This window comes from Trametes versicolor, assembly GCF_000271585.1.
Source record: "Trametes versicolor FP-101664 SS1 unplaced genomic scaffold TRAVEscaffold_8, whole genome shotgun sequence".
In the NCBI taxonomy this organism is placed as follows: domain Eukaryota; kingdom Fungi; phylum Basidiomycota; class Agaricomycetes; order Polyporales; family Polyporaceae; genus Trametes; species Trametes versicolor.
The window spans coordinates 2,216,366-2,237,655 of NW_007360328.1; the positions used below are offsets into that span (position 1 = coordinate 2,216,366).

At 56.4% G+C, this 21,290-nt stretch overlaps 9 protein-coding genes across 9 annotated transcripts; 4 read left to right on the forward strand and 5 right to left on the reverse strand.

Annotated features, from left to right (window-relative positions):
• The first annotated feature begins 195 nt into the window (after positions 1 to 195).
• TRAVEDRAFT_30236 (uncharacterized protein) lies at positions 196 to 1,798 on the forward strand. Its single transcript, XM_008041916.1, has 4 exons — positions 196 to 217; positions 282 to 377; positions 438 to 757; positions 816 to 1,798. Exons 3-4 carry the CDS (start codon positions 438 to 440, stop codon positions 1,531 to 1,533), a joined length of 1,038 nt encoding a protein of 345 aa, XP_008040107.1. The 5' UTR covers positions 196 to 217; positions 282 to 377; the 3' UTR covers positions 1,534 to 1,798.
• A 1,088-nt stretch (positions 1,799 to 2,886) lies between these two features.
• TRAVEDRAFT_49745 (uncharacterized protein) lies at positions 2,887 to 4,399 on the forward strand (the record flags this gene model as incomplete). The annotated part of the gene is made up of 5 exons (XM_008042144.1): positions 2,887 to 3,109; positions 3,181 to 3,240; positions 3,304 to 3,450; positions 3,513 to 3,912; positions 4,357 to 4,399. The coding sequence occupies 5 exons, from the start codon at positions 2,887 to 2,889 to the stop codon at positions 4,397 to 4,399; spliced, it is 873 nt and encodes a 290-aa protein (XP_008040335.1).
• Positions 4,400 to 4,541: 142 nt separating this feature from the next.
• On the reverse strand, positions 4,542 to 5,585 carry TRAVEDRAFT_127519 (uncharacterized protein; the record flags this gene model as incomplete). The annotated part of the gene is made up of 2 exons (XM_008042573.1): positions 4,542 to 5,238; positions 5,308 to 5,585. Coding segments are annotated over 2 exons (975 nt in total), but the record flags the coding sequence as incomplete, so codon positions are not given.
• Positions 5,586 to 6,219: 634 nt separating this feature from the next.
• TRAVEDRAFT_77616 (uncharacterized protein) lies at positions 6,220 to 6,844 on the forward strand (the record flags this gene model as incomplete). The annotated part of the gene is made up of 2 exons (XM_008042574.1): positions 6,220 to 6,446; positions 6,502 to 6,844. Coding segments are annotated over 2 exons (570 nt in total), but the record flags the coding sequence as incomplete, so codon positions are not given.
• Positions 6,845 to 7,677: 833 nt separating this feature from the next.
• TRAVEDRAFT_73260 (uncharacterized protein) lies at positions 7,678 to 9,510 on the reverse strand (the record flags this gene model as incomplete). Its single annotated transcript, XM_008042575.1, has 8 exons — positions 7,678 to 7,930; positions 7,993 to 8,319; positions 8,393 to 8,649; positions 8,706 to 8,819; positions 8,873 to 8,951; positions 9,011 to 9,178; positions 9,234 to 9,428; positions 9,496 to 9,510. The coding sequence occupies 8 exons, from the start codon at positions 9,508 to 9,510 to the stop codon at positions 7,838 to 7,840; spliced, it is 1,248 nt and encodes a 415-aa protein (XP_008040766.1). The 3' UTR covers positions 7,678 to 7,837.
• Positions 9,511 to 11,521: 2,011 nt separating this feature from the next.
• TRAVEDRAFT_21877 (uncharacterized protein) lies at positions 11,522 to 12,967 on the reverse strand (the record flags this gene model as incomplete). The annotated part of the gene is made up of 7 exons (XM_008041855.1): positions 11,522 to 11,761; positions 11,843 to 12,057; positions 12,124 to 12,237; positions 12,298 to 12,376; positions 12,434 to 12,604; positions 12,680 to 12,874; positions 12,929 to 12,967. The coding sequence occupies 7 exons, from the start codon at positions 12,965 to 12,967 to the stop codon at positions 11,522 to 11,524; spliced, it is 1,053 nt and encodes a 350-aa protein (XP_008040046.1).
• Positions 12,968 to 15,688: 2,721 nt separating this feature from the next.
• Positions 15,689 to 15,979, forward strand: TRAVEDRAFT_38648 (uncharacterized protein; the record flags this gene model as incomplete). Its single annotated transcript, XM_008041949.1, has 2 exons — positions 15,689 to 15,799; positions 15,851 to 15,979. The coding sequence occupies 2 exons, from the start codon at positions 15,689 to 15,691 to the stop codon at positions 15,977 to 15,979; spliced, it is 240 nt and encodes a 79-aa protein (XP_008040140.1).
• Positions 15,980 to 16,097: 118 nt separating this feature from the next.
• Positions 16,098 to 18,251, reverse strand: TRAVEDRAFT_73261 (beta-lactamase/transpeptidase-like protein; the record flags this gene model as incomplete). The annotated part of the gene is made up of 6 exons (XM_008042576.1): positions 16,098 to 16,865; positions 16,928 to 17,116; positions 17,176 to 17,424; positions 17,483 to 17,591; positions 17,646 to 17,884; positions 17,937 to 18,251. 6 exons carry the CDS (start codon positions 18,249 to 18,251, stop codon positions 16,098 to 16,100), a joined length of 1,869 nt encoding a protein of 622 aa, XP_008040767.1.
• Positions 18,252 to 19,141: 890 nt separating this feature from the next.
• Positions 19,142 to 21,197, reverse strand: TRAVEDRAFT_30240 (beta-lactamase/transpeptidase-like protein). The gene is made up of 6 exons (XM_008041917.1): positions 21,056 to 21,197; positions 20,747 to 20,985; positions 20,575 to 20,683; positions 20,271 to 20,519; positions 20,026 to 20,214; positions 19,142 to 19,969 (listed from the first exon to the last, which is right to left on the reverse strand). Exons 1-6 carry the CDS (start codon positions 21,185 to 21,187, stop codon positions 19,205 to 19,207), a joined length of 1,683 nt encoding a protein of 560 aa, XP_008040108.1. The 5' UTR covers positions 21,188 to 21,197; the 3' UTR covers positions 19,142 to 19,204.
• Between the last annotated feature and the right edge of the window lie 93 nt (positions 21,198 to 21,290).

Sequence of the window (21,290 nt, forward strand, 5' to 3'; positions counted from 1 at the left end):
TGCTCCTGTGCATTGGTTGCGTGCAACTCGCCTACCGCGTTTTGGCAGATTTTGGCAGACCTACCCTTCGCGGAATGCGTGACAGTGCATCACGTGAAAGTGACATACCGCAGCATTGGGTCGCGCCGAAACATGCTGCCCCGCATCTCTTCGCTCTTTCGCTACGACACTCACGTTCTCGCCGGCCGAGACCCACAGGCGCACCCGCGCAAGTAAATTGTTTCCCGTTATCGACGACTGATATGATTGCATCGCTCACTGCGGGTTTATTCTACAGGTAAAACTGGTATCTTGCTCACGGCACGACAAAGGGACAAAGAAACTTCACAAAACTAGTCTAGACTACCGCGGTGTTCTCGCGTTCAGACAGGCATCTGGTACGAGGAAAAGTGATACATCAGACAATGTAAAGTGATCCATACTGATGACCATGACAGATGTCGGATCGTGTCACTAGAAAGAGAGCGAGGACGGACGCTGGGGAAGACGATCCAATCGCAAACGATCCGCCAAGGCAACGCGATGAAGAATTCTGGTACGAAGACGGAACCATAATCCTCATCGCAGGAAATGTGGAGTTTCGCATCTACAAAGGCATTTTGGCCGAACACTCCCCCGTCTTCAAGGACATGTTCTCTTTGCCGCAACCGCCGCAGGCCGCACCTGACGATCTGCCCTGCCACGTCGTCCACGTCTCCGACTCGCCTGAGGACTTGCGGCACGTCCTGCGCATCTACATGGCGAAGACCGACCCCAAGTACGCTGACCATCGCGCTGTTCAGAGGCACAACCTCGTGTGACTGATCGTTTCGTAGCCCGTTCACGCGGGACGAACCCACGTTCGACGCGATTTCAGCGACGATCCGGCTTGGACACAAATACCAGATCGAACGCCTCGTCGGCCACTCCATTGAGTATCTCAAGCAATACTTCACGGAAGACCTGGACACGTGGTCGGAGAACGACGGGCAAGGCCCACCCGGATTCACAACGCCCCAGGCCATCGGCCTCGTCAACCTCGCCCGCTTGACTGGCGAAACGTCGCTGCTGCGCACCGCCTACCTCACGTGCTGCAAGCTCGGCGCGAACATAGTCGACGGCCTAGTGCGCGAGGACGGCACGCGCGAGCACCTCTCGATGGAGGACCTCGGCCTGTGCTTCGCTGCGAAGAGCAGGCTCACCCAGGAGGCCCTCGCCAATGTAATCTACATTTTCGCGCCGCCCGTTTCCCCAACTTGCACGAACCCCACCATGTGCGGGGCCCAGCTGGCGCTGCTCACGAAGTGCGCCGGCACAATTTTTGCGGAACCTCTCGCGCTCATCGGCCCGTTCGTGTCCATCAGGAAGATAATGTGGGCTGCCGCCGAGAGGGATCCTATCCTCTGCCGACACTGCTGGACGCTACTCAATCGCCGCGACGTGGAGCGGCGGACTGGGCTTTGGAAGCAGCTTCCCAATATCTTCGGCCTGATCGATGGCCCTTCCAATGAAGGTGGAGACGGCGCCGGCGAATCCGATGGGGTGGCCCAGTAATGTACGTTCCAACTCTTCAGTCAATCCTCAGATACACTGCTTCCACTCATAACCCCCTTTCTCTCAGTACCTCGTTCGTATAGTAATAACATATATCATGCCGTGGAACATGCGCCTGTCGCGTAGAATCTTGGGACAGGACCCTCTGAGATTCAAACATCTCAACATACTAGACCATCTGCCCGATGAGGGCCTCGTATGGCATGTTGACACGGTACGCTCGCGCCTGTACGCTTCTTCCACAAAACGCTATACCATGCTTCCCAAACACACTGCAGCGACGTCATAGGCAGTTTTCCGACTTCGATTCCTCATCCATTATCACTTATTTCCGAGTCCTGTCCTCTCTTGCGTACTGCTGCAATCGTCTGCCTATGATGAGTGACGGAACGGGCGCCACTGGTGGACGGACAGATAGAGCATGACGTACTCAATGCTGTCATTTTTGACGACGCTCGTAGTATCGCCTTGGCCCCATGGTAGGCAATGCAATGCAAGGTAAGAACGGGAGGTACGGAAACCTCAAGGCCTTTGCTTTCAAAACTGCGATGACGGCAGCGCCATGCCCTAAGCTCGGAGTAGAGTGAAGACCTGCACCAACTAGCCGTATGCCATTCACCCCCACCCCGGGCTTCTGGGCGTTCCATCGCCACCCCGGCTCCAATGGCACAGGGTCATGGTGAGTCGCATTCACTCACGCATGTAACAGCAAGATGCTCATTGGTCTATGTGAGCGCGGGGCTGCTGTTACGAGCGAACGTCCTCTCTTTAGAGAGCGCGAGGTTTACCATTTCTAAGCGCAGACTTGACAAGCGCGCTCAGGCTGGGAAATTCGACGTTGGGTAATGAGTCAGGAGAAGTTGCGTTGGCGTCGCACCTTAGCACTCAAGTGCAGAAGAGCAGAACGTGGTGATGACCTGCACGCGCGTCTCCTCGTTCGGTGCATCTTCTCTGTGATATCCACTTCAATAGGTGCGTATGTCCTTTCTGGAAACGCACGTCCGTCGCGCGTTCGCGGGAGTCCGTGGTCTCTCTGGAGCCAAGGCTGGCACACGACCTTGACTATCAATCACGCTCGCTCAGCCTAGACGCGATTCCAGCTATAATCGCTATTTGACTCCCGGATTCATGGGGCTCAACAACATTCCGGGCATACCATCGGCTTCCAGGAGCGCAGGCAACTTCGCTTCATGCCCTGAACGTCGTTGGCAGGACACACTCCACATCTCGATGACGAGGGCTCGAGGGGCATCCGGTTTAAAACCATCGCCAAATGAACGGGATCGAAGGGTCTCTCCTACGTGAGTGCGTATGAACTCGGTCTTCTCAGTCAGCCGGTCGTCACCGCGCACGATGCACGTCTCCCCCTCCCTGCATCCCTTCATGCGCGCCCTCTCCGTTGCGAGCCCCCCGTTTGCCACTGTGGCGCAGAGCTTTGCGCCATCCGCTGCGTCGCCCCAGTCCTCCTTCGCGAACTACACCGACCAGACAAACAGTACAACCTCCAACGCGCCCCTCATCGATGGAAAGCCGTTCGAGGGCCGCTTCATCCAGATATGGGCTGTGAACACCAATTGTGCGTACCGTTCCATGTCTCTGACATCTCCCCTCGGCACGTATCATCCTTGCTGACATTCACGTACGTAGACAATGACACGATAGCGTTTTCACCAGCGTTTCGGAATTTGAGCACGGACGATACTGAGAGTCTGTCATCAATTGATCTGTTTAGTCCCTGGTTATGAAGTGTGACTGACCCGCCCCCTCTAGCGTATACAATCGAAAACCGCATCTACGAGCACTACTACGCGCAGCGCTCCCTTGAAACCAACTATGGCAAAAACGCACTCAACGTTTTCGCCGTCGTTCCTAACGCCTCTAAGTGGACCAATCACGATGTCTGCGACGACCCCTTCCGTTCGTCACCTCTCCTTTCGTGCCTCACAACCATACTCACCTCCGCGGACTCCTATCCGCAGCGTTGCTGAACCCTATGGGCACGATACCGGGTCCCCTCAACGTAGCGCTCTACCAGCCACTTGCGGGCTTGAGCGCTTCCGAGTCTGGGGACAGCCTCGGCGACGGCGGGCCCGTGTTCGGCACCCTAGGGGTAAACAGCGCGCTCGCAGCCGCCGCGCTGCTGCCCTTGTCAGTCAACCTGACGGCGCAGGGCAAGTCGGATCTATGGAGGCAGTACTCACGCTCCGCGAATGGGGCTAGAGTCATCAGCCCACCCGCGCTATCTGAGGCCGAGTCGGGGTGGAATGAAGAGGGCCGGCAGGCCAACGAGGCGCTCGGACTCTGGGAGGGAGATGGGTTGGCGGTTGGTTTCCTTGTGGTGGTGGTCGTTGCTGGCGTGATAACTGTTCTTGCGGGCATGTTTGTCTTGTTTTGGGCTTGCTTGGCGTCCTTACTGCTATTTATATTCAAATCTGTATGATTCTAAACACAAGCTGCATCATGTTGACGAGAACTAGAAGCATATGTAACAATAGACCGCTGTACCTCTGTACCCATTCGAGCATGATTCCTGGTGTTCTTCCGACGTCTTCATACATACGTGTTTCGTGCGATGTCGAGTTTCGTATCTTCAAGGGAATCCCCGCCGGATACTCTCCAGTGTTCAAGGATATGTTCTCCTTGCCAGAACCTCGGCAGGGAGCGACCGCAAGGGGGATTCTCTGTGCCTCGTCGTCCACGTGCCCGACTCTCCTGAAGTCTTAGGCCATGTTCTGCGCGTATACATGCCAAAAGTGAATGCCAGGTATGCCGCTCGGATCTTTCTATAGCGCAGCTATGTGAAACTGACCCGTAGATATACAGTCCCTTTTCGCTAGACGACCTGTCCGAGCAACGCTCGTTTTGAGACGTACATGCTTCGTCCTTTTTGTATACTGCGTACAACGGCAATTGAGACAACTAGCATACAAGGTAGAGGACAAAACCACTCCTCAATTACAACGACTTCCACTAACGTAGTCTCCAGACTTGTAGGGCCGGCGCTCCGATCAAGTTTTCCACCCGACAATACGGAGGCCAAAGATACGCGGTAAAGCATCCCACAGCGTTTTCCGCGTCTCACATACCTCTCTCTCTATCCTCCACCTACACTCACGGCATAGTTCACGCCCCGCCCCGTCGCAAACGATGTGCTCCGCCTCACCCTCCACAAACAACACGTCCGGGCGAAGCCTCAGCAGGACCGACGACGACCACATCGTACACAGACCCTCCAAGCCTTTTTCGCATTCCTCTTTGTTTCGACAGTCCGGCCCGGGGCCCGCGCCATAGGACCACAGAATGCTAGTGAGCTCCGACGCGCTTTCCTGGAGCAACCGACCTTTGGCTTGGAAGCATCGCCCCAGGTCCTCCGCGCCTAGGAGCTCGCGCGAACCGTCCTCGCGTTCATACCCGTGCACTACCTCCGCGCCAAGGCTGGCGCACTCCAGTAAGGCAGTGGGGAGCAGGCGGATCTCGCCAGTGAGGCGGGCCAAATTAACTACGCCGACAGCGTGAATGCCCGTCAAGGAGGCGGGCCGATTCGATGGGATAGGGCCGACGAGCCAACGGCCCGCGGCGTTATCGGGGTAGAACCGCCGGAGGTGCTCCAAGCCGCTGTTGACCAAGGAGTCGATTTGATATTTTTGGCCTAGCCGGATCCAGGCAGCGACTGCGTGTATCGTTGGCCCTTCGGCATACTCGGGGCTGTGTTATAATTGTGAGCTTAGAGACGCTGGAAAACGCGTAGTGGAAAGTTAGACCAAGGCTACTTACTTCAATTGGTCTCCTGAGACGAACACCCGTAAGACATGGCGTAGCTCGTACGGAGAGTCGGTTACATGCACTACTGGGAAATCTGCCGTCTCGTCATAGCAGAACGCAGATGAGAGAGGTGCAGAGGGAGCGAAGACTGGCTGGGGGAAGGAGAACATGTCGCTGAAGACGGGAGAGTGCCGGATGAGAGGGCCTTTGTAGACGCGGAATTCGACATTCTGTGCGATGAGGATGATCGTGCCGTCTTCGAACCAGAACTCTGCATCCTTTGTCACTTTTGGCGCGGAGTCTGGGAGCTCGTCCGGACCGTCTCCCCCTGGCAGTCGCGTTGAATCGTGCTGTGGTGTAGACTTGGCGACAGAAAGTGATATGTCAGTTTACTGGGAAGCCCCATGTCTTCGCGAAGCTGCCTCGTGTCCATCTAGTGGAATATACTTACCATTGGAGGGAAAGCTCCTAGAATCGCTATATCGCGGTGTTGATGGAGGCCAATACCGACTCCAGGTAGTGTGCGCTGACGGACTTCGAGGAGCGGCCGAGAAGCATCGTGACTCGCGCTGCGCAAAATACCGCGTGACTCCTCCGCACGTGGATGTGACGCGGGGCGTTAACAATTCTGCGTTTTCCCACCCGCGTCGTTCACTCCGACGTGGAAGTGTACCACCTCAAGGCCTCAAGATTTTGCGAGTGAGTAATTCCTGGCGTAATTCCTGGTAAGCCTAGTACTCACAGTTCTCGTTTTATTCACTTTATCGATCCCGTATCTTTCCCTCGGCCAACAGCACCATGTCTATGCGCAACACACGGAAACGTGCACGGACGGGCTCGATAGCTGCGGCCTCCAACGATGGTGGAGCATCACAGCCTCGAAACTCAAGCGCTGCAGGAAGGAAGCACGACTGCGAATTCTGATACAAAGACGGAAACATCATCCTCGTCGCGCGCGATGCCGAGTTCCGCGTCTACAAGGGCATCCTAGCTGAACATTCCCCGGTCTTCAGGGATATGTTCTCTTTGCCGCAGCCTCCAGAAGATGTCTCCGGTACCGGAAACACGCCCTGCGATATTGTCCATGTATCGGACTCGCCCGAAGACCTGAGACACGTCCTGCGTATATACATGGCGAAGAGCGAACCCGAGTACGACCCTCATTGCATTATGCGTTATGACCACGTGTGGTTGACGACCCTGTAGCCCCTTCTCGCCCGGGGCCCCCTCCTTTCACGCGATCTCGGCCACAATCCGGCTCGGGCACAAGTACCAAATACCGCGCCTCGTCGACCACTCTGTCGCCTATCTCAAGAAATACTACACGGAAGACTTGGACACGTGGACGACCAACAACGGGCAAGGCCCGCCCGGGTTCACGCCGCGTCATGCCATCGGCGTCGTCAACCTCGCCCGTCTAACTGGAGAGACCTCCCTGCTGCCCACTGCCATCCTCACATGTTGTACCCTCGACGCCGACATTGTGGGCGGGCTCGAGCGCGAGGACGGCTCGCGCGAGCACCTCTCGATGGCCGACCTCGGGCTGTGCTTCGCAGCGAAGGGCAAGCTGGTACAGGAGGCTCTCGGCAACGCGATGTACATCCTCGCGCCGCCCTGCGCCTCCAACTGCCTGAACCCCCCTGCGTGCAGCGCGCGGCTTTCGAAGCTCATGAAGCGGGCCAGCGAGATGTCGATGATCATCGCCCAACTGGGCCCGTTCCACTCTGTCATGAGGTTGCTCTGGAGCCCTGGCAAGACGGACCTGTTCCTCTGTCCGCGCTGCTGGGCCCTGGTCACTCAGCGGGACACGGATTGGCGGGTGGGGCTGTGGAGAAACCTTCCGGGTGTCTTGGGCTTGACCAGTGGCCCCCGCGAGCCCGCGCGCAAGAACCGTGTCGATGGCGAAGGCGGCGGGGAGGCTTCTCAGTAATGTGCGTCGCAGTTTTTCGATCAAGCCGATACACGACTTGCGCCTAGCTAATACCCCTCTTTGCACAGTACTTCTTTCATTGCGACGATGCCAATAGACAACTTCACGCTGTGAAAGAGGTCCGCGCTCCTCGAGACACCCCGGCAAGCACTGGTCGAACGCCTTTGAATACAGCGTCCGATAGTCTGATGCGTCGCTTGCACCATCCGACGGCGTTGAGTTCAATACCTTACCCGCGATTAACAATCCAGTACCGCTCGACATGTCATCCTCTCGAACGGCTCTTCAGACTAACTTGAGCGCCGGTCGCTGCCCGTGCCATCAGATATTTACGCACACCTCCGACGACGTGTTCACACGGTACCGGTGTCCGAATGGTCACAGTCGCCAACCTTCACCAACAGACACCGGTGGTAACACGAAAAACGTGGATGAGTCTTACAGGCAGTACAGGATACAAGACGTCGCAGTCCGTTATCTGTCAAGAGCACGCATTCTCAGATACTCATCCATACCTTATAAGTTAAGGGAACCCAAGAAGGGCCAATCGGCCGAAGACGCTCCAACTACGCCGTAAGCACCTGGAGGCTTCTTGTCTTTGCTGCGCCCTGCTCATGCAGCGTCCGACGCTTCATGTCGATCTGATATGTGCAAAACCGGGCTCAGGTCCTGCCCCTCGACGTGCATGGGCGACTCGAGTTCGGTCTACAAATGCGCCTGGCCATCAGCCGACAACACTAAAATAAAGCACTCAACAGCACACGTACCTTCTCGACATCACGCGCCTCTTTCGCAAACCCCGGCGAGTATGGGTCAAACGTTGTTGACAGCGATGTCCGATAACTCGATGCGTCACTCGACCCGTCCGACGTCGTCGACACCGACACCTTGATCGCGATCGGCCGCCCACCCAGCATCGCCGCGCCGGGGAGCGGAGGCTGCACACGCTGCGGCCACGGCGCGTCCTGCGTTGGGAGACTGAGGCTCGTACACGACGCGCCCTCCGCAACGGAGTGCCGCAGCGTCGTGCGGTGCGCGTCCGGGGCGCCCGCGTTCAGGCTGATGCGGATCACGATGAGCACGAAGACGAGGCCCTGATCCGGCGCGCGCCACCACCCATCAGCACCGCGGACCGACAAGAGTGGCAGGATGCACGGAAGGACGCACGATGATAGATGGGAACACGCTGTGGCACGCCGGGAAGCCGATGGCCGGGCTCAGGAAGGAGGTGACGGCGAGCGAGACCGACGCGAGCGAGTAGATGGCCGCGGACTGCACGAGCGACTCGACGACGCGCCATTGCACGGTCTTGCGGGGCTGTCGCGGGCGCTGCGATCGGAGGCCACGCACGGGCTGCCCGGGAGCGGTGCTGTTGCTAGTGCTCTGCGACCCCGGCGACCACAGGATCCGTTTCATGATGAGAGCTGTCAGGGCCCGAATTAGCACATTCGCGCGAGCCGGGTGGCGAGAAGGCACACACCCGTAGATGTCACGTTTGTGACGACAGATAGGATGAAGAAGGCGTTGACGCACGCCGTGATCGTTGTGTCGCTCACGTCGAACTTGCCCAGGCACGATGTCACATAGCCTAGAACTAGGGGCACAAGTCAGTGTGCGGCGCTCGTACCAATTGAGGAGACTACTCACCAACTTCGCCGAACAAAAGAAGACTAGGAATGATGATGACATACCACGAGCGGTTCCACACAACGTATGCGCGGTATATCTGTGATATGCGTTTTCGAATGGCATTCGTAAGTCTTCAAAACATGATGGCTGACGTACCATAAAACCATCTCCGATAAGCGTTTGGGTCACGTAGATGGCGAACTTGACAGCTCCGATCGGATCTACGAGACCGTTGTAGAGATCGAAGAGGTGCGCCATGGCCTCGAAATCGTGGCTCTCGAGAAGAAACGCTTTTATGTTAATGTGGACGTCGAGGGCCATATGCTACCAAACCTCCCCTTCAATAAGTTGCTGGATAATGAATATGAAATGTACGCACCACGAGGGCGAAGACGAACATGACTGTGCTCGCGATGAAAAGCATGAGGTCCCAGTTCGACCGGCCTTGGTGCCTGTCGCGGATGAGGAGAATCCATGCTGTGATCCCATACACGACGGCGAACGCCCCGAAAAAGAGCGACTCCAGAAAGAGCGACACAAGACCCGAGGCCAGGGTCGAGCGAGCGATGGAGAGCTGAAATGAGGATGAGGGAGAGGCCACTTCCAGAGGAAGATCGACAAGCAGATATGAGGAAGCGTACCTCGGAGTGGGCCATGGGGGTAGCGGACACGAAGGCAAACGCAGCACAAAGACCGTTGCCCAGGGAGCCAAGAGGGCTGCGAGTCTCGACCCTCGGTGTGCGAGCGAGAGGGTTTATGTGTGCTCACAGAATGGACCCGTTAACTGGAAGGTTCATGATCGCGAGTGGGGGACCCTTCCGGGGCTGCGTCCTAATTGACCGGAATCACACGCGGCGCACGAGCAAGCATCAAGGCGAGATGGGAAGTGACAGCCATTTCATAGCGAGGCAATGGATGGGCACTGCGCAGGAGGGGAGCTCGGTCGAAGGCTGTCAACGGCGCTTCGTGAACTAGAGATCAACAAACTTCGGAGAAGTGCATGTACAGCCTACCTGCGCTTTGGGCTCACCGATGTACAATGTATACCCTCTCGTGGCGGGAGAAGGTATACGGAGGTATATCCGTATACAAGCCACCACCATGATTGGAGGCCCGTCGTTATTGCCTCCGAACCGAGGGCCCGACATCACGAAGATGTCAGTACAGGATTGACATTCGTGGGTCCTAACATCATCGAATGGCGGTCGAGTTGTGGCGCACATGTAGTATATGGAACAGAACAGACCGCAGTGAAGCATTCTAGCGCCTTATACCCACGGCATTTATAGCAACTTGGTGGGGGAGCGTGAGTCATGACGGAGCCACCGCGATGATGACTTCCGGGTACTACCCTGCGTCTATGTTTCAGAGCACAATGCGCTCCACAGCATGTCTAAACTGCGCGAGAGATGAGGTCGTAGAAACACAGGAGGGAAGTTGTGACGTACTAGCACGGCTGTGGTAATGAACGGTGTGCACGGACGTAGAGTGAAAAGCCTCATCACCTACTTCATCTGGGTCTATGGTTTGCTGTAATGGAAGGGAAACTAGCGCGCATTCAAAACTTACTTTGTCCATTCTAGCACACCTTTGCACAGAAAGGGCTCTCTATCGCGAAGATAGAGTGCAGTCGCCGTGTAGTGTGCATCGAACCTATCCCATCCGGATACACTCGTACAGCCGGCAACTACGAGGCAACCCGACGACCTGGAAACTATCGGGAAAATCTTCGCGAAAAAAGTTAAGGTTCGACACCTACCAGCGTAGTCATAGATGGGATGCAGGGGGGGAATCTGGATTGCCGTATCCCGACTGCTATGGCTCGCAGGGAAATACAAGCGGCGACTCACTGCGTCCCGATCGTCAGCGCTCTACTGGACCCGTGCTGACAGTGCATTGAAGCGCTCATGTCCTGAGAAATCTTCCATTCGTCTTCGTGTTCATAGGCCGCTCGAAATTGCCAAGTTCACAGGATCGCAGCGTCGAGTAGATGGTCACCAGACGAAGAACGTTGTGGTTGCGGAAAGAGCGAGGCGATGACAAGCGCCCGTTTTCCCTTTAAATCCGGTTCGGGTTGTTCCGGCTGGGAAGGGCCGATGCGGAAGCGCTTTAAGCCTCGACTGTGCCAACTACCTCGTACTCTCGTTACTTTCGTACGCCAATATTGAGGCACGATGGACCTAGGAGATGGCTGTGTGTACAGAATTATTGTACGGGGTGAGGTCCAGTGCAGTGCAGATTTCGCGTGTGGCCCAGGTTGAACAATGGAACTTTGTCTAGTTCGCAGCAGACACGGACGCTGTGAGGCATGAGATATCCTAATCGTAGCTCACAGCTTATGCATACCTCATGTAGCTATCCATATACAAAGGCTGATTCTGGGGTCAGACCTCCGATGAACCGGTGACGAGATGTCTTGATGCCCAAACATCAAAAAACATCGGAAACATGTTCAAACTTCATGGTAGTACATGCACAACGATACTGTACATTAAGTTGAGCAGCATATAATGACGTAGGAAAGTTCATCAGAATTATGACACAGACCGTGAACCCGTGCTGACATAGATTTGAGCGTCTCCCCATAACATCGCTCGAAAGGGAGCCTGACCGCGACCATGGATGCCACTCTGCGAGGGCAACACGTACGCGCCTGACGGTAAACCCTCATGCCTTCAGACTCCCGCCCTTTTCCGCGATCTCCATAGGCACAAACTCCTGGCATCGCGACCCGAAGCTCGACCGGCGCGGGCTCTCGTACGCAGGCGCGAGCATCGTCATCGGACGCACTTCGAAGTGGCTCTGGCGCGAGCCCACGTCCTGCAGGTACCGCAGCCCGTCCGACGACGTCTCGCCCGCGCTCGCGTTCCGGTTGATCCGGATGACGATAAGCAGGAACACCAGGCCCTGTGCGTTCCCGGAGTCAGCATCGGCTTTGTAGGGGAAGGGGAAGGGGAAGGGCTATTGGGGAGCGAGGGGGAAACTTACGATGACCGGGGGAAAGAGGCTGTGGCAGATCGGAAAGCCGATGTCGGGGCTGAGGAAGGAGGTGATGCCGAACGAGATGGACGCGACGGAGTAGATTGCGGCGGACTGGATGACGGATTCGACGACGCGCCGCCGCACACTCTTCGTCTTCGAGCCGTTGCTTGCGACGCGGGCGTGCTTCGTGGCGGGCCATAGTATGCGCTTCATGATCAGCCCTGCAGATAGCGAGCGCGATGGTAAGAGTCTGCGGTATGATACGCGACGGGATGGATCGTGCTCACCGCTGCAGAGGAGGTTCAGCACGACGGAAATAATGCACCACGCGTCGACGCAGGCTGTGGCCTGCGCCTGGGTTGCGTTTAGCCGGCTCAGACTGGCAGTGGTATATCCCAGTACTGGAGGGACCACGTTGTCAGACAAGGACTGCGCTACCCCGCACACCATGAACGACTCACCTACTTCTACGAGCAGAAGTACGCTCGGTACCAGTGTGATAAGCCACATACGGTCCCATACAATGTACGCGCGATAGATCTGAAGGTTGTGTCAACATGGAGTACAAGAGAGATGATCACGCGGAGTGCGGCGCACCATAAACCCGTCGCCGATAAGTGTTTGCGTGACGTAGAAGGCGAACTTCGCTGCTCCGACGGGGTTTGTGGGCCAGTCATTCAGCGTTTCGTACGTATTGGACATCGTCGTCAAGCCGGACCCTGTTGCAAGGAAGCTTCTGATCGCTATGTAAACGTCGAGCCCGAGGTGCTAGTGAAGGGGACGTCAGACGATGCCCTGTGACTGTGATCGAGCTGAGACGACTCGATGGGACTGGATACGCACCGTTGTGGCCAGGGAAAACATAAGTGTGGCGGCCATGAACAAGATCATATCTCGCGAGAGCCATCCTTGCGGGGACCGCCTGTACAGCAGGATCCATGTACTGACGCCGTATGCGACCGCGAAGGCACCATAGAGAACCGACTCTATGAAGAGCGCTAGGACGCAGGACACGATCGTCCTGCGCGCCTCAGCGAGCTATAGGAGACGTGTGAAGATAGGGTCATTACGGCCAGTGCATCATCAACGTACCTCTGAGCTGGTGGGAACCCCGACTATGATGTCCGTCATCGCTGTCAGTGAATGATCGCGCTGCTTTCCCGGACAGTGGGGAACGTCTGTGAATGGAGGGGTCGACAGCGGGAGAACGCAAAGTCCGCTACAGCGTGCGCAGACAGCGTATTTGACCTCGCAGCTCACCAGGCCCAGGAAGCGTGCCGACGTCCTGGAGGGTTCATTCGTGCCCAAACCGTGCTTCCACAACATCACCGGCACTGATGGGAGCCCCCCGAGGCTGTCCGATGCGATGAGATAAAGGGCGTGCTTCTCCACATATGGGGGTGGCCACACTGTGGGCGTTGGGCGAGCCGCCCAGGACGCCTTCGCTATTGGAGGGCATGCCGCGGACCGGAGCGAGCTAACCTTGCTATTGAAACCACCCAAGGGTGCATGTGCTAAACCTACGACGCGTGTGAGTGAACTAGGACGTAAATGACGAAGAGATGGAATTCGGCGTCAACGCCATCGTTTCGACCAAACCTTCGCTCACATGAGCCCGACGAAAATGGCTCGCAACAGTTCAAGTGCCTGTGCCGATATATGGAGTGTCACTTAGCCGTTCGAGACAGTATTTTAGGAATGCCGGTACCGAGCATCGCAAGCGCAGTTTCATGGCTATCGTTGAGTGGAACGGACTGAAACCCGTCAAATGAATACACCACCGATCGTATGCATTCGATGCGCCTCATCCTTCAATCCTGAGGAGTCACTAGTGCTCACCGGTGCTCTGACATAGCCAGCTTATTCAGACAGTGGTTGTCTGAATCGTGTCTCATGCTTCATGGCGCAGTCTAGTCCCGCCACCGTCCCTGAGCGCCAGAGTCACAGAGCCGAGAACGCGATAAGACAGGGTATGTTTACAGCGCCTCAGGCTGAAGTTAGGAACTTGATGCACGGGGCCACAGTGGCGGCTTCTTTTGTGGGCGCCGGTGAGAACAGATCAAGTAGCGGAACCGCGTGTGCGTTCATCGATGGCGAGGACGAGTGGACAGCAGAGAACAGCCTTGAGACTCCACAAGCGGGTGCTTACAGACGATCCAGGGTGTACGCAGCGCAGCGCAGAACCAGTGGCCGGCGGTTTTTGCGGCGCGAGGAATGCATACTGGTTGTCGACCGTGTTGTTGTGCACCCCATCGCACTGACACTTGCAAGCCGATTTGTCCGATCTGTACCAAGTTGGAAGAGTAATGTATGTCGTGATGCGTGATTTCAGGTTACCATCGACAATGTGTAGCGTATGTGCAACGAGAATAGCGATCGTCATGCCTCGTCAACTCATTCTGCAAAAACACGTCAGTGTCGACAGAAGCACGTTCGATATGTTGGTGGCTTACCACCGGAATGTAATAGCTACCATTTCTAGAAGTGTTAACGTACCCTACTCTTGGTACATCAGTTTGAAAATTATTCAAGAAGATGCCTTTGGAGAAAGAGTGAGGAGGCCTAGGAGAAAGCGAACGCAGGCAAGCGCGTGCTCTGGCTTGCATGGAAGGCGCCAAGGCTTTTGCCGAGGCAAAACGTTAATGCTGCGGGAATAGAGCGGCTAAGCGCCGACTGTGGTTCTTTCCTCGTCCTCGTCATCTGCAACGATTAGCAGGAAAGCCTCGCCGTCAGCCAAGGATTATGTGAAAGAGCGCTGAAGCGACATGTAAACTCGCCGACTATCCTCAAACCAGATGTAGGCAGGTTTCCCTTAATCTCTGTTGAGAGGTCGTTCGGATAGCCTTGTGTAGCTAACTCTTTTTCCAGTGCTTCGCTGTCTACCAAGTCCGAGCCTAAGACAGCGACGATATGCGAAAGAATCATAGTCCCACATGGTGCTGTCTCTCTAGATCGGAGAGGCATGTACAGGAGTCGCGAGTGGAATGAACGCACACTGCCCGCGGGCTGCCAAGCGCGTCGAAGTTATCCCAGCCCTTGAACCAAGGCGATCCGCCCCTCGTCCTCGCAAAGCTTTGCCTTGGCTTCTGGTTGTGGACCGCTACAGTGATAGCTTAGGAGACCTGGAGAGCGGAACCATAATGGCCAAGCCAGACTCGGAGTCGACGAGTTATCCGGATGCAATCATCCTATGCGGACGAGCCTTGGCATCGAGGACGAGCTGCATATCACCGCCTCACCGTGTGCAGGATGCCGCGTTCTGGGCACACCTTCTCCACACCTTCGAGACTCTAAGATGCATATATAGCTGGGAGTCTCCCCCTGACGCGACTCTCGTCGCCAATGCCAACGCGAATCCCCCCACGATGTTTCCCGGTGCGTCTGCTGCGATGCCGTACTATTTCTCTGTCAATCTAAATGACGCACGACGTGTTCTCCAGGTTATAACCACAGAGCTTTACTAGCGTGTTCTCTCTACGTTCTTGCATTGCTTCCTGGAGTTATCGCCTCGGACTGCAGGAGAGATCTGTAAGTGTGTCTCGTGATGTATATCCCCGCCATCCAGAAGAGAGGTGGCAGCCTTGTCGTTCTGTTGTTTCGAACCATTGCTGATTGGCATTTGTCTTGCTAGCCTCGGCCGAGAGCATTGCGGCCTGTCAACCGCAGTGTGGGTTGGGATCGGCATCGCCATCTGTACGCCCGACATCTTCACTTCTCTTGCCTGCGTCTCACTAACTTATGGGTATAGTCGCCATTCTCCTCGCAGCGTTCTTTCTCGTCAAGTTACTTCTCGAAAGACGGAGGATACGACGGCACCTTACGTCCCGCGCGCCGACGCCCGCGGCCATGGAAATGGAAGGCGCTGGCCCCAGTGACGCTCCCGCCACGCACACCCCGGGATCCACACCCCGATTTCCCGAGCCAGTGTATAGGGTGGAAACACCGTACCTGCCATACCTGCCTGTATGTCGTCGCCTTCTAACGCGAGTAGAGATCGTGCCAACATCTCTGTAGGTCAAACCGCCTGCGTATGAAGACGCATCTGACTCGGCGTTGCACACGTCTCTCGCCGGGCGTCCCTCGATGCATGGGCTATATTCGGGTATCCCCGGAGGGTATCGACCACTTCGAGATACGTTATGAACCCTTACGAAACCCCACGGAACATCGTACCTAGGATGTTGTTCGACGAACACTACTGTAGTCATACATTCGCCAGACTTCTTTCCCCTTCCCTAATTGTATTCGGACTTTCTGCATTTTACGCGACCTTCTCGAACCACACATCCGCCTGCTCACGCAGCGGCGCGCCCTCCTTCACGTCCATATACGCCTCCGCCGTCAAGAACACCCCACAACCTTCGTCCCCACCCTCCTCCCCAATCGCGCACTGCGTGTAATATCCGAACTCGTGAGGCAAGAACATCTCATAGTCGAACGGAGACCGGTCCTCTCCGTACCCCTCAGGGAGCAGGAAGTGCGTGTCCAGCCGGAAGGTACCTGGCGCTCGCGCGTCTCGCAGGGGCGTGAGGCGGACGTGCGACGCGATCAGGCACGTCCACTCCGAGAGTAGCACAGGGGTGAGCGTGCCGTTGTGCGTGAGGGCGAAGGCGGCATGGACGCGGGCGCAGTACGCGGATGTGGTGGAGGGTGCGCAGAATGTGAGGTTGCCGTAGCTGCCGTTCGTGTACGTCCCCGCGTATGCCTTGAGATCGAGCGGGGCGCTCTGTGTTGCGCGGAAAGGTGCTTGCGTTCCGCCAGGTGATAGTGCATCGTTCGCGCCTGTTTGGGCGTCTCCACGCACTAGAGGCAGCACCCCGGCGTGTCTCGTGTCGACCATGGGTGCAAGGGGTTCAGATTCCGGAAGCAGAGGGAGCCTGAGGATGCTGTGGACGAGGTTGGTGGCGATGGTATCGTAGAACGTGAGAGTGTCGTCGCTGTTGACGATCACTACCACCCCTGCACGCTTCCATGGCAGAAGGATCACCTTCGCCCTGAACCCCGGAGCGGCGCCGGCGTGGTAGACGAGCTACAACGGAGCGTACGCACATTAGTGGGGCCCTGGCGTCCTGCTAGCTCGCAAGGGCTTACCTCGTGCCCAAGATAGGTCTGCCGGAACCAGCCCATGCCGTAGCCAACCATCGAGAAGCCGGGTGCGGATGAGCGGCCATTGACAATTGACCGCGCTTGGGTGACGTCCATGAGAATGCGAGAGGGGAGAGAATTGTCTTGCGGGTGTAGACTTGTAACTCCGGGAACGAGAGCAACTATCCACTTCGTCTAAGCTCGAGTATCAGTGATAGGGCTTCATCAGCAAAAAACTAGCGAACAGGACATACCATGTCTCTTGCGCTCGTGATGACGCCCCCGGGACCTGCTAGCATCTCGGTCGCATTGGATCCGAACCACATCGGAATGCGTCTCCCATTGTGCGACCACGAATGGCTCAAGTGTCCGGATCGCTTTGCTACCGAAGGGCTGAACGTCGTCGCACTCATGCCAAGTACATCGAAGATACGTTCACTCGCAAATTGGCTGTACGGCATCCCTGCATAGCGCTCGATGATGTATGCCGCAAGGATGTACATCTTCGCGACCGGGCATCGTGAGCATGAAGCCGAAACCAGAAGGGGGCCGCATGCGTACCTGGTTGTTGTAGTCCCATTGCTGCCGCAACCCGTGGGTTGTCTTCAGGTATCGGGTGAGCTTCACGATGTCAACCACAGAATCGGTGTAGCCCCAAGCGAAGTCATGCCTGTGCGAGAAGAGTCAGATACTCAATACGACATGCCGGGTGTATTTGACTTACCGAGGGAGCCCGGAGACGTGGCTCAGAATGTCGCCTATGTTAGCTTCCTTCGTAGCCCATTCATCCGTAAGCCCCCATTCATCGGCGGAGAGCAGACTCGCGAGACGCGTGTCCCAGGTAAGTTCGTTGAGCCCCGGCGGCAGTGCGGTGTTATTGCGGCCGAGTCGAAAGTCTTCTATGAGAACGCCCATCGAAACCGCTAGGAAGGCCTTCGAACAAGAGCCGATGTTGAAGAGGGTCTACGAAGCGTCGTCAGCGCCACGAAGTTCAAATAGCGTGTCAGCTACTCACATCCGGAGTCACGTTGGCGCCTTGCTCGGACATGATCCCCCACGAGCCGAATTCGACGTCTGGGTTTGACGCGCTGGGCTCCTCCAACCAGCGCACGACGCCGACAGCCAGACCGCGAATGTCTCCTTTCTTCATGAGCCTTTGTACGAGCTCTGATACCTCTGGGGTGATCACGCGAGAACTCGACGCGTCAGGTTGCGCGTTTCTGGGGAAATGCTGGCCATCCGACCCGGCGATCGTCGCTGATTGCCTATAGTTCCAAGCCAGAAAGAGGCAGAGGGCCGCATATGCGGAAATGATGCTGAAGAGGAGCATGATGCGCATGCGACCACCTCGAACATGACTACGTCTCAAACGGTTCACCGTGTCCGGAGCTTTATCTGTCTTCCATATTCGAACGTGTCGTGAGCAATTGTAGGGAGGCAGAATAGCCTGTATCTCACCTCAAGATATGGTTCCATGGCTGGAGGAAACTCGTGTTCGTCAGTGGACAGAGTGGACAGGGTGGAGGGATGGCAATGTTAGTCGACATCAGTGTACGACGTTCAACTTCGGCTTCGGAGCCCTGTAATTGAGTTTTCTGGCCGCAGCTGAATGAGTGCCGCCCGCGCGTGCTTTCCCCATGTGCTCGCACGCGTCCGGCTTTTTATCTCAGCATTGTGATAAACGGGTAGATTCCGAAGATACGTATTGACGCGTAATCATACTCGTCGCATGTGGCTTCGTAGGATCGAAAGGGATGGTACCTGAAGCGTGGAACGACGTTGCTCGCACGTTCATGACACTCCTATGACAGTAGAGAGTTTTTCCATAACAGGATAGAAATCCTGATGAAAGTGTTCTATAGTTTTACATGGACCTGACATGGACGTCGCGCTTTGGACTTTTGGACTGCAACGATGGACGGCGTACCCATAGACGGCAGCCAAGAAGGCGGTACTCCAGTCTTCATGTTGGGGTCCTCCGAATCGCTAGCTGGATCTTCAAGCCGCTATGCGACTACTCACATAGCCCACACGGGGGGAACCAGCAAAGTTCTTGTGGTGGTGCAAGGGCTTGAGACGGTGTGTGTGGAAGGACAACAGCGTGGCAGGAGATAAGCCTGTTCGGAGAATGCCGGCGACAAGTCCCATGGACCAACTGCCCTGGCGCTCACTTACCCTCCTCTCGAACTCCGAAGTGCATCCCGCCTGTCGTTCTACGTTCATATCTTTCCTTCCTGAAGTACTACATGGGATCCAGATCTGGCGCCCTCGCAGCGCCGATCCCTACGCGACCTTCTCGAACCACACATCAGCTTGCTCGCGGAGCGGAACGCCCTCTTTCTTGTTCACATACCCCTCCAACGTCAAGAAGACCCCACAGCCTTCGCCTTCTCCCTCATCACCAGTCGTGCACTGCGCGTACAGCCCAAGCCCGGGCGGGAATATCTCATAGTCGAATGGAGACCGGTCTTTTCCGTACCCCTCAGGGAACATGTAGTGCGTCGTCAGCCAGAAGGTGCTCGGTTCGTCCGCGTCCGGTTGATGTGGCACAAGTCGGATGTGGCTCGCGAGCAGGCGTGGCCAATCTGCGAGAAGCGCCGGGGTAGAGTTGGCAGTGTCGTTGTGCATAAGCGTGAAGGCGGCGCGGACGCCGTCGCAGTACGCGGATGTGGTGGAGGGCGCGCAAAACGTGACGTTGCCATAGCCGATGTTCGCGTACGTTCCTGCGTACACCTCGAGCGAGTCGTATTGTACTGGGCGCGAAGACACTATCCTCTGGGGAGGAGCGTCTTCCGAAACGGAGTGCGCGTATGCTCGCGAGTCGGCTGCTGGGGACACCAGTCCCGTATGTTTAGGAGTGAACATGGGGGCCGGCGGGATCGACACTAAAGGCAGCCCGAGGATGCTGTGAACGAGACTGAATGCGACTGTGTTGTGTATCATGAGGCTGTCGTCGCTGTTGACCAGCGCTACGACTCCCGCACGCTCCCTCGGAAGGAGGATCACGATTGCTTTGTAACCGGGGATGGAGCCGGAGTGGAAGACAATCTACAGGAGGTGGTCAATGTTTTGGTAGGGACTATCGGTAAGTAAGACGGACTTACCTCGTGCCCGAGATACGTGAGTCTCATCCAGCCCATGCCGTAGGCTATCATTGAGAGGCCAGGTACGGCGGAGCGACCGTACACGATCGCACGCGCCTGCGTGACGTCGGTGAGCACCTGAGGTGGGAGTGCGTGTTCTTGGGGGAGTAGATTCGTGACTCCCGGAACAAGGGCGGTTATCCATCTGGTCTGTTCGCGGTGGTCAGCATTTTAGCCACGTCGTGAAGACAGTGAACAAGACCTACCATGTCCCTTGTGTTCGAAATGACGCCCCCGGGACCTGCAAGCATCTCCGACGCGTCCGATCCAAACCAGAGCGGGATTCTTCTGCCTGTGTAAGACCATGCGTGACTGAGGTTTCCAGAGCGCTCTGCCACCGATGGGTCGAACGTCGTCGCGTTCATGCCAAGCACATCGAACACGCGTTCAGTCGCGTACTGGGTATACGGAACACCCGCATAACGCGTAATGATATGCGCCCCGAGGATGTACATCTGCAGGAGATGCGTGATTGGTATGGCGCAAGATGGTGATATTTTCTCTGCGTACCTGGTTGTTGTAGTCCCATTCCTGTCGCAGTCCGTGGGTTGTTTTCAGGTTCCGCAAGCGTTTGACAACATCCAGCGTGGAATCATCATAGTCCCAAGCGAAGTCGTGCCTGCAAAGCAACACTTAGCAACTTCGCCATGGTGATACGTATGAATGCGGTCGGCGAACTGACCGGGGGAGACCAGACACGTGGCTGAGGATATCTCCGATGTTAGCTTCTTTCGTCGCCCATTCGTTTGCAAGCCCCCATTCGTCAGCGGGGAGCAGATCGCTGATACGCGAGTCCCAGATGAGCTCGGTGAGGCCCGGAGGAAGAGCGGTTTTGTTGCGGCCCAATTTGAAATCTTCCATGAGAATGCCCATCGTAACGGCTAGCACGGCTTTGGAACAGGATCCGATGTTAAAGAGGGTCTAGCAGTCATCAGTTCCGTAAATTTCATATACACATGTCGGGCTTGCGGGGCCCCGTGCAAGGACTCACATCTGCAGTGACATTGGCGCCTTGCTCTGACATGATACCCCATGAGCCGAACTCGACGTCCGCGTTCGACGTAGAGGAGTCAGACCACCGCACGACGCCGACCGAGAGGCCCGGGACGTCTCCCTTCTTCATGAGCTTCCGCACGAGCTCGGAGAACTCTGGGGTAATGACTTGATGAGCCGCTTCCTCGAGCTGCGGAACAGGCAGTCGTTGACTGGTGGACCTGGACAACATC

Excerpts from the sequence above, each read along its gene's own strand:
- TRAVEDRAFT_30240 (XM_008041917.1), bottom strand. The coding sequence starts at position 21,187 with ATGAAGAAGGGAGACGTCCCGGGCCTCTCGGTCGGCGTCGTGCGGTGG. Across the intron at positions 20,986-21,055 it reads GCGCCAATGTCACTGCAGAT|ACCCTCTTTAACATCGGATC; the intron begins GTGAGTCCTTGC and ends GATGACTGCTAG. Across the intron at positions 20,520-20,574 it reads AATGGGACTACAACAACCAG|ATGTACATCCTCGGGGCGCA; the intron begins GTACGCAGAGAA and ends CATCTCCTGCAG.
- TRAVEDRAFT_30236 (XM_008041916.1), top strand. The coding sequence starts at position 438 with ATGTCGGATCGTGTCACTAGAAAGAGAGCGAGGACGGACGCTGGGGAA. Across the intron at positions 758-815 it reads ATGGCGAAGACCGACCCCAA|CCCGTTCACGCGGGACGAAC; the intron begins GTACGCTGACCA and ends ATCGTTTCGTAG.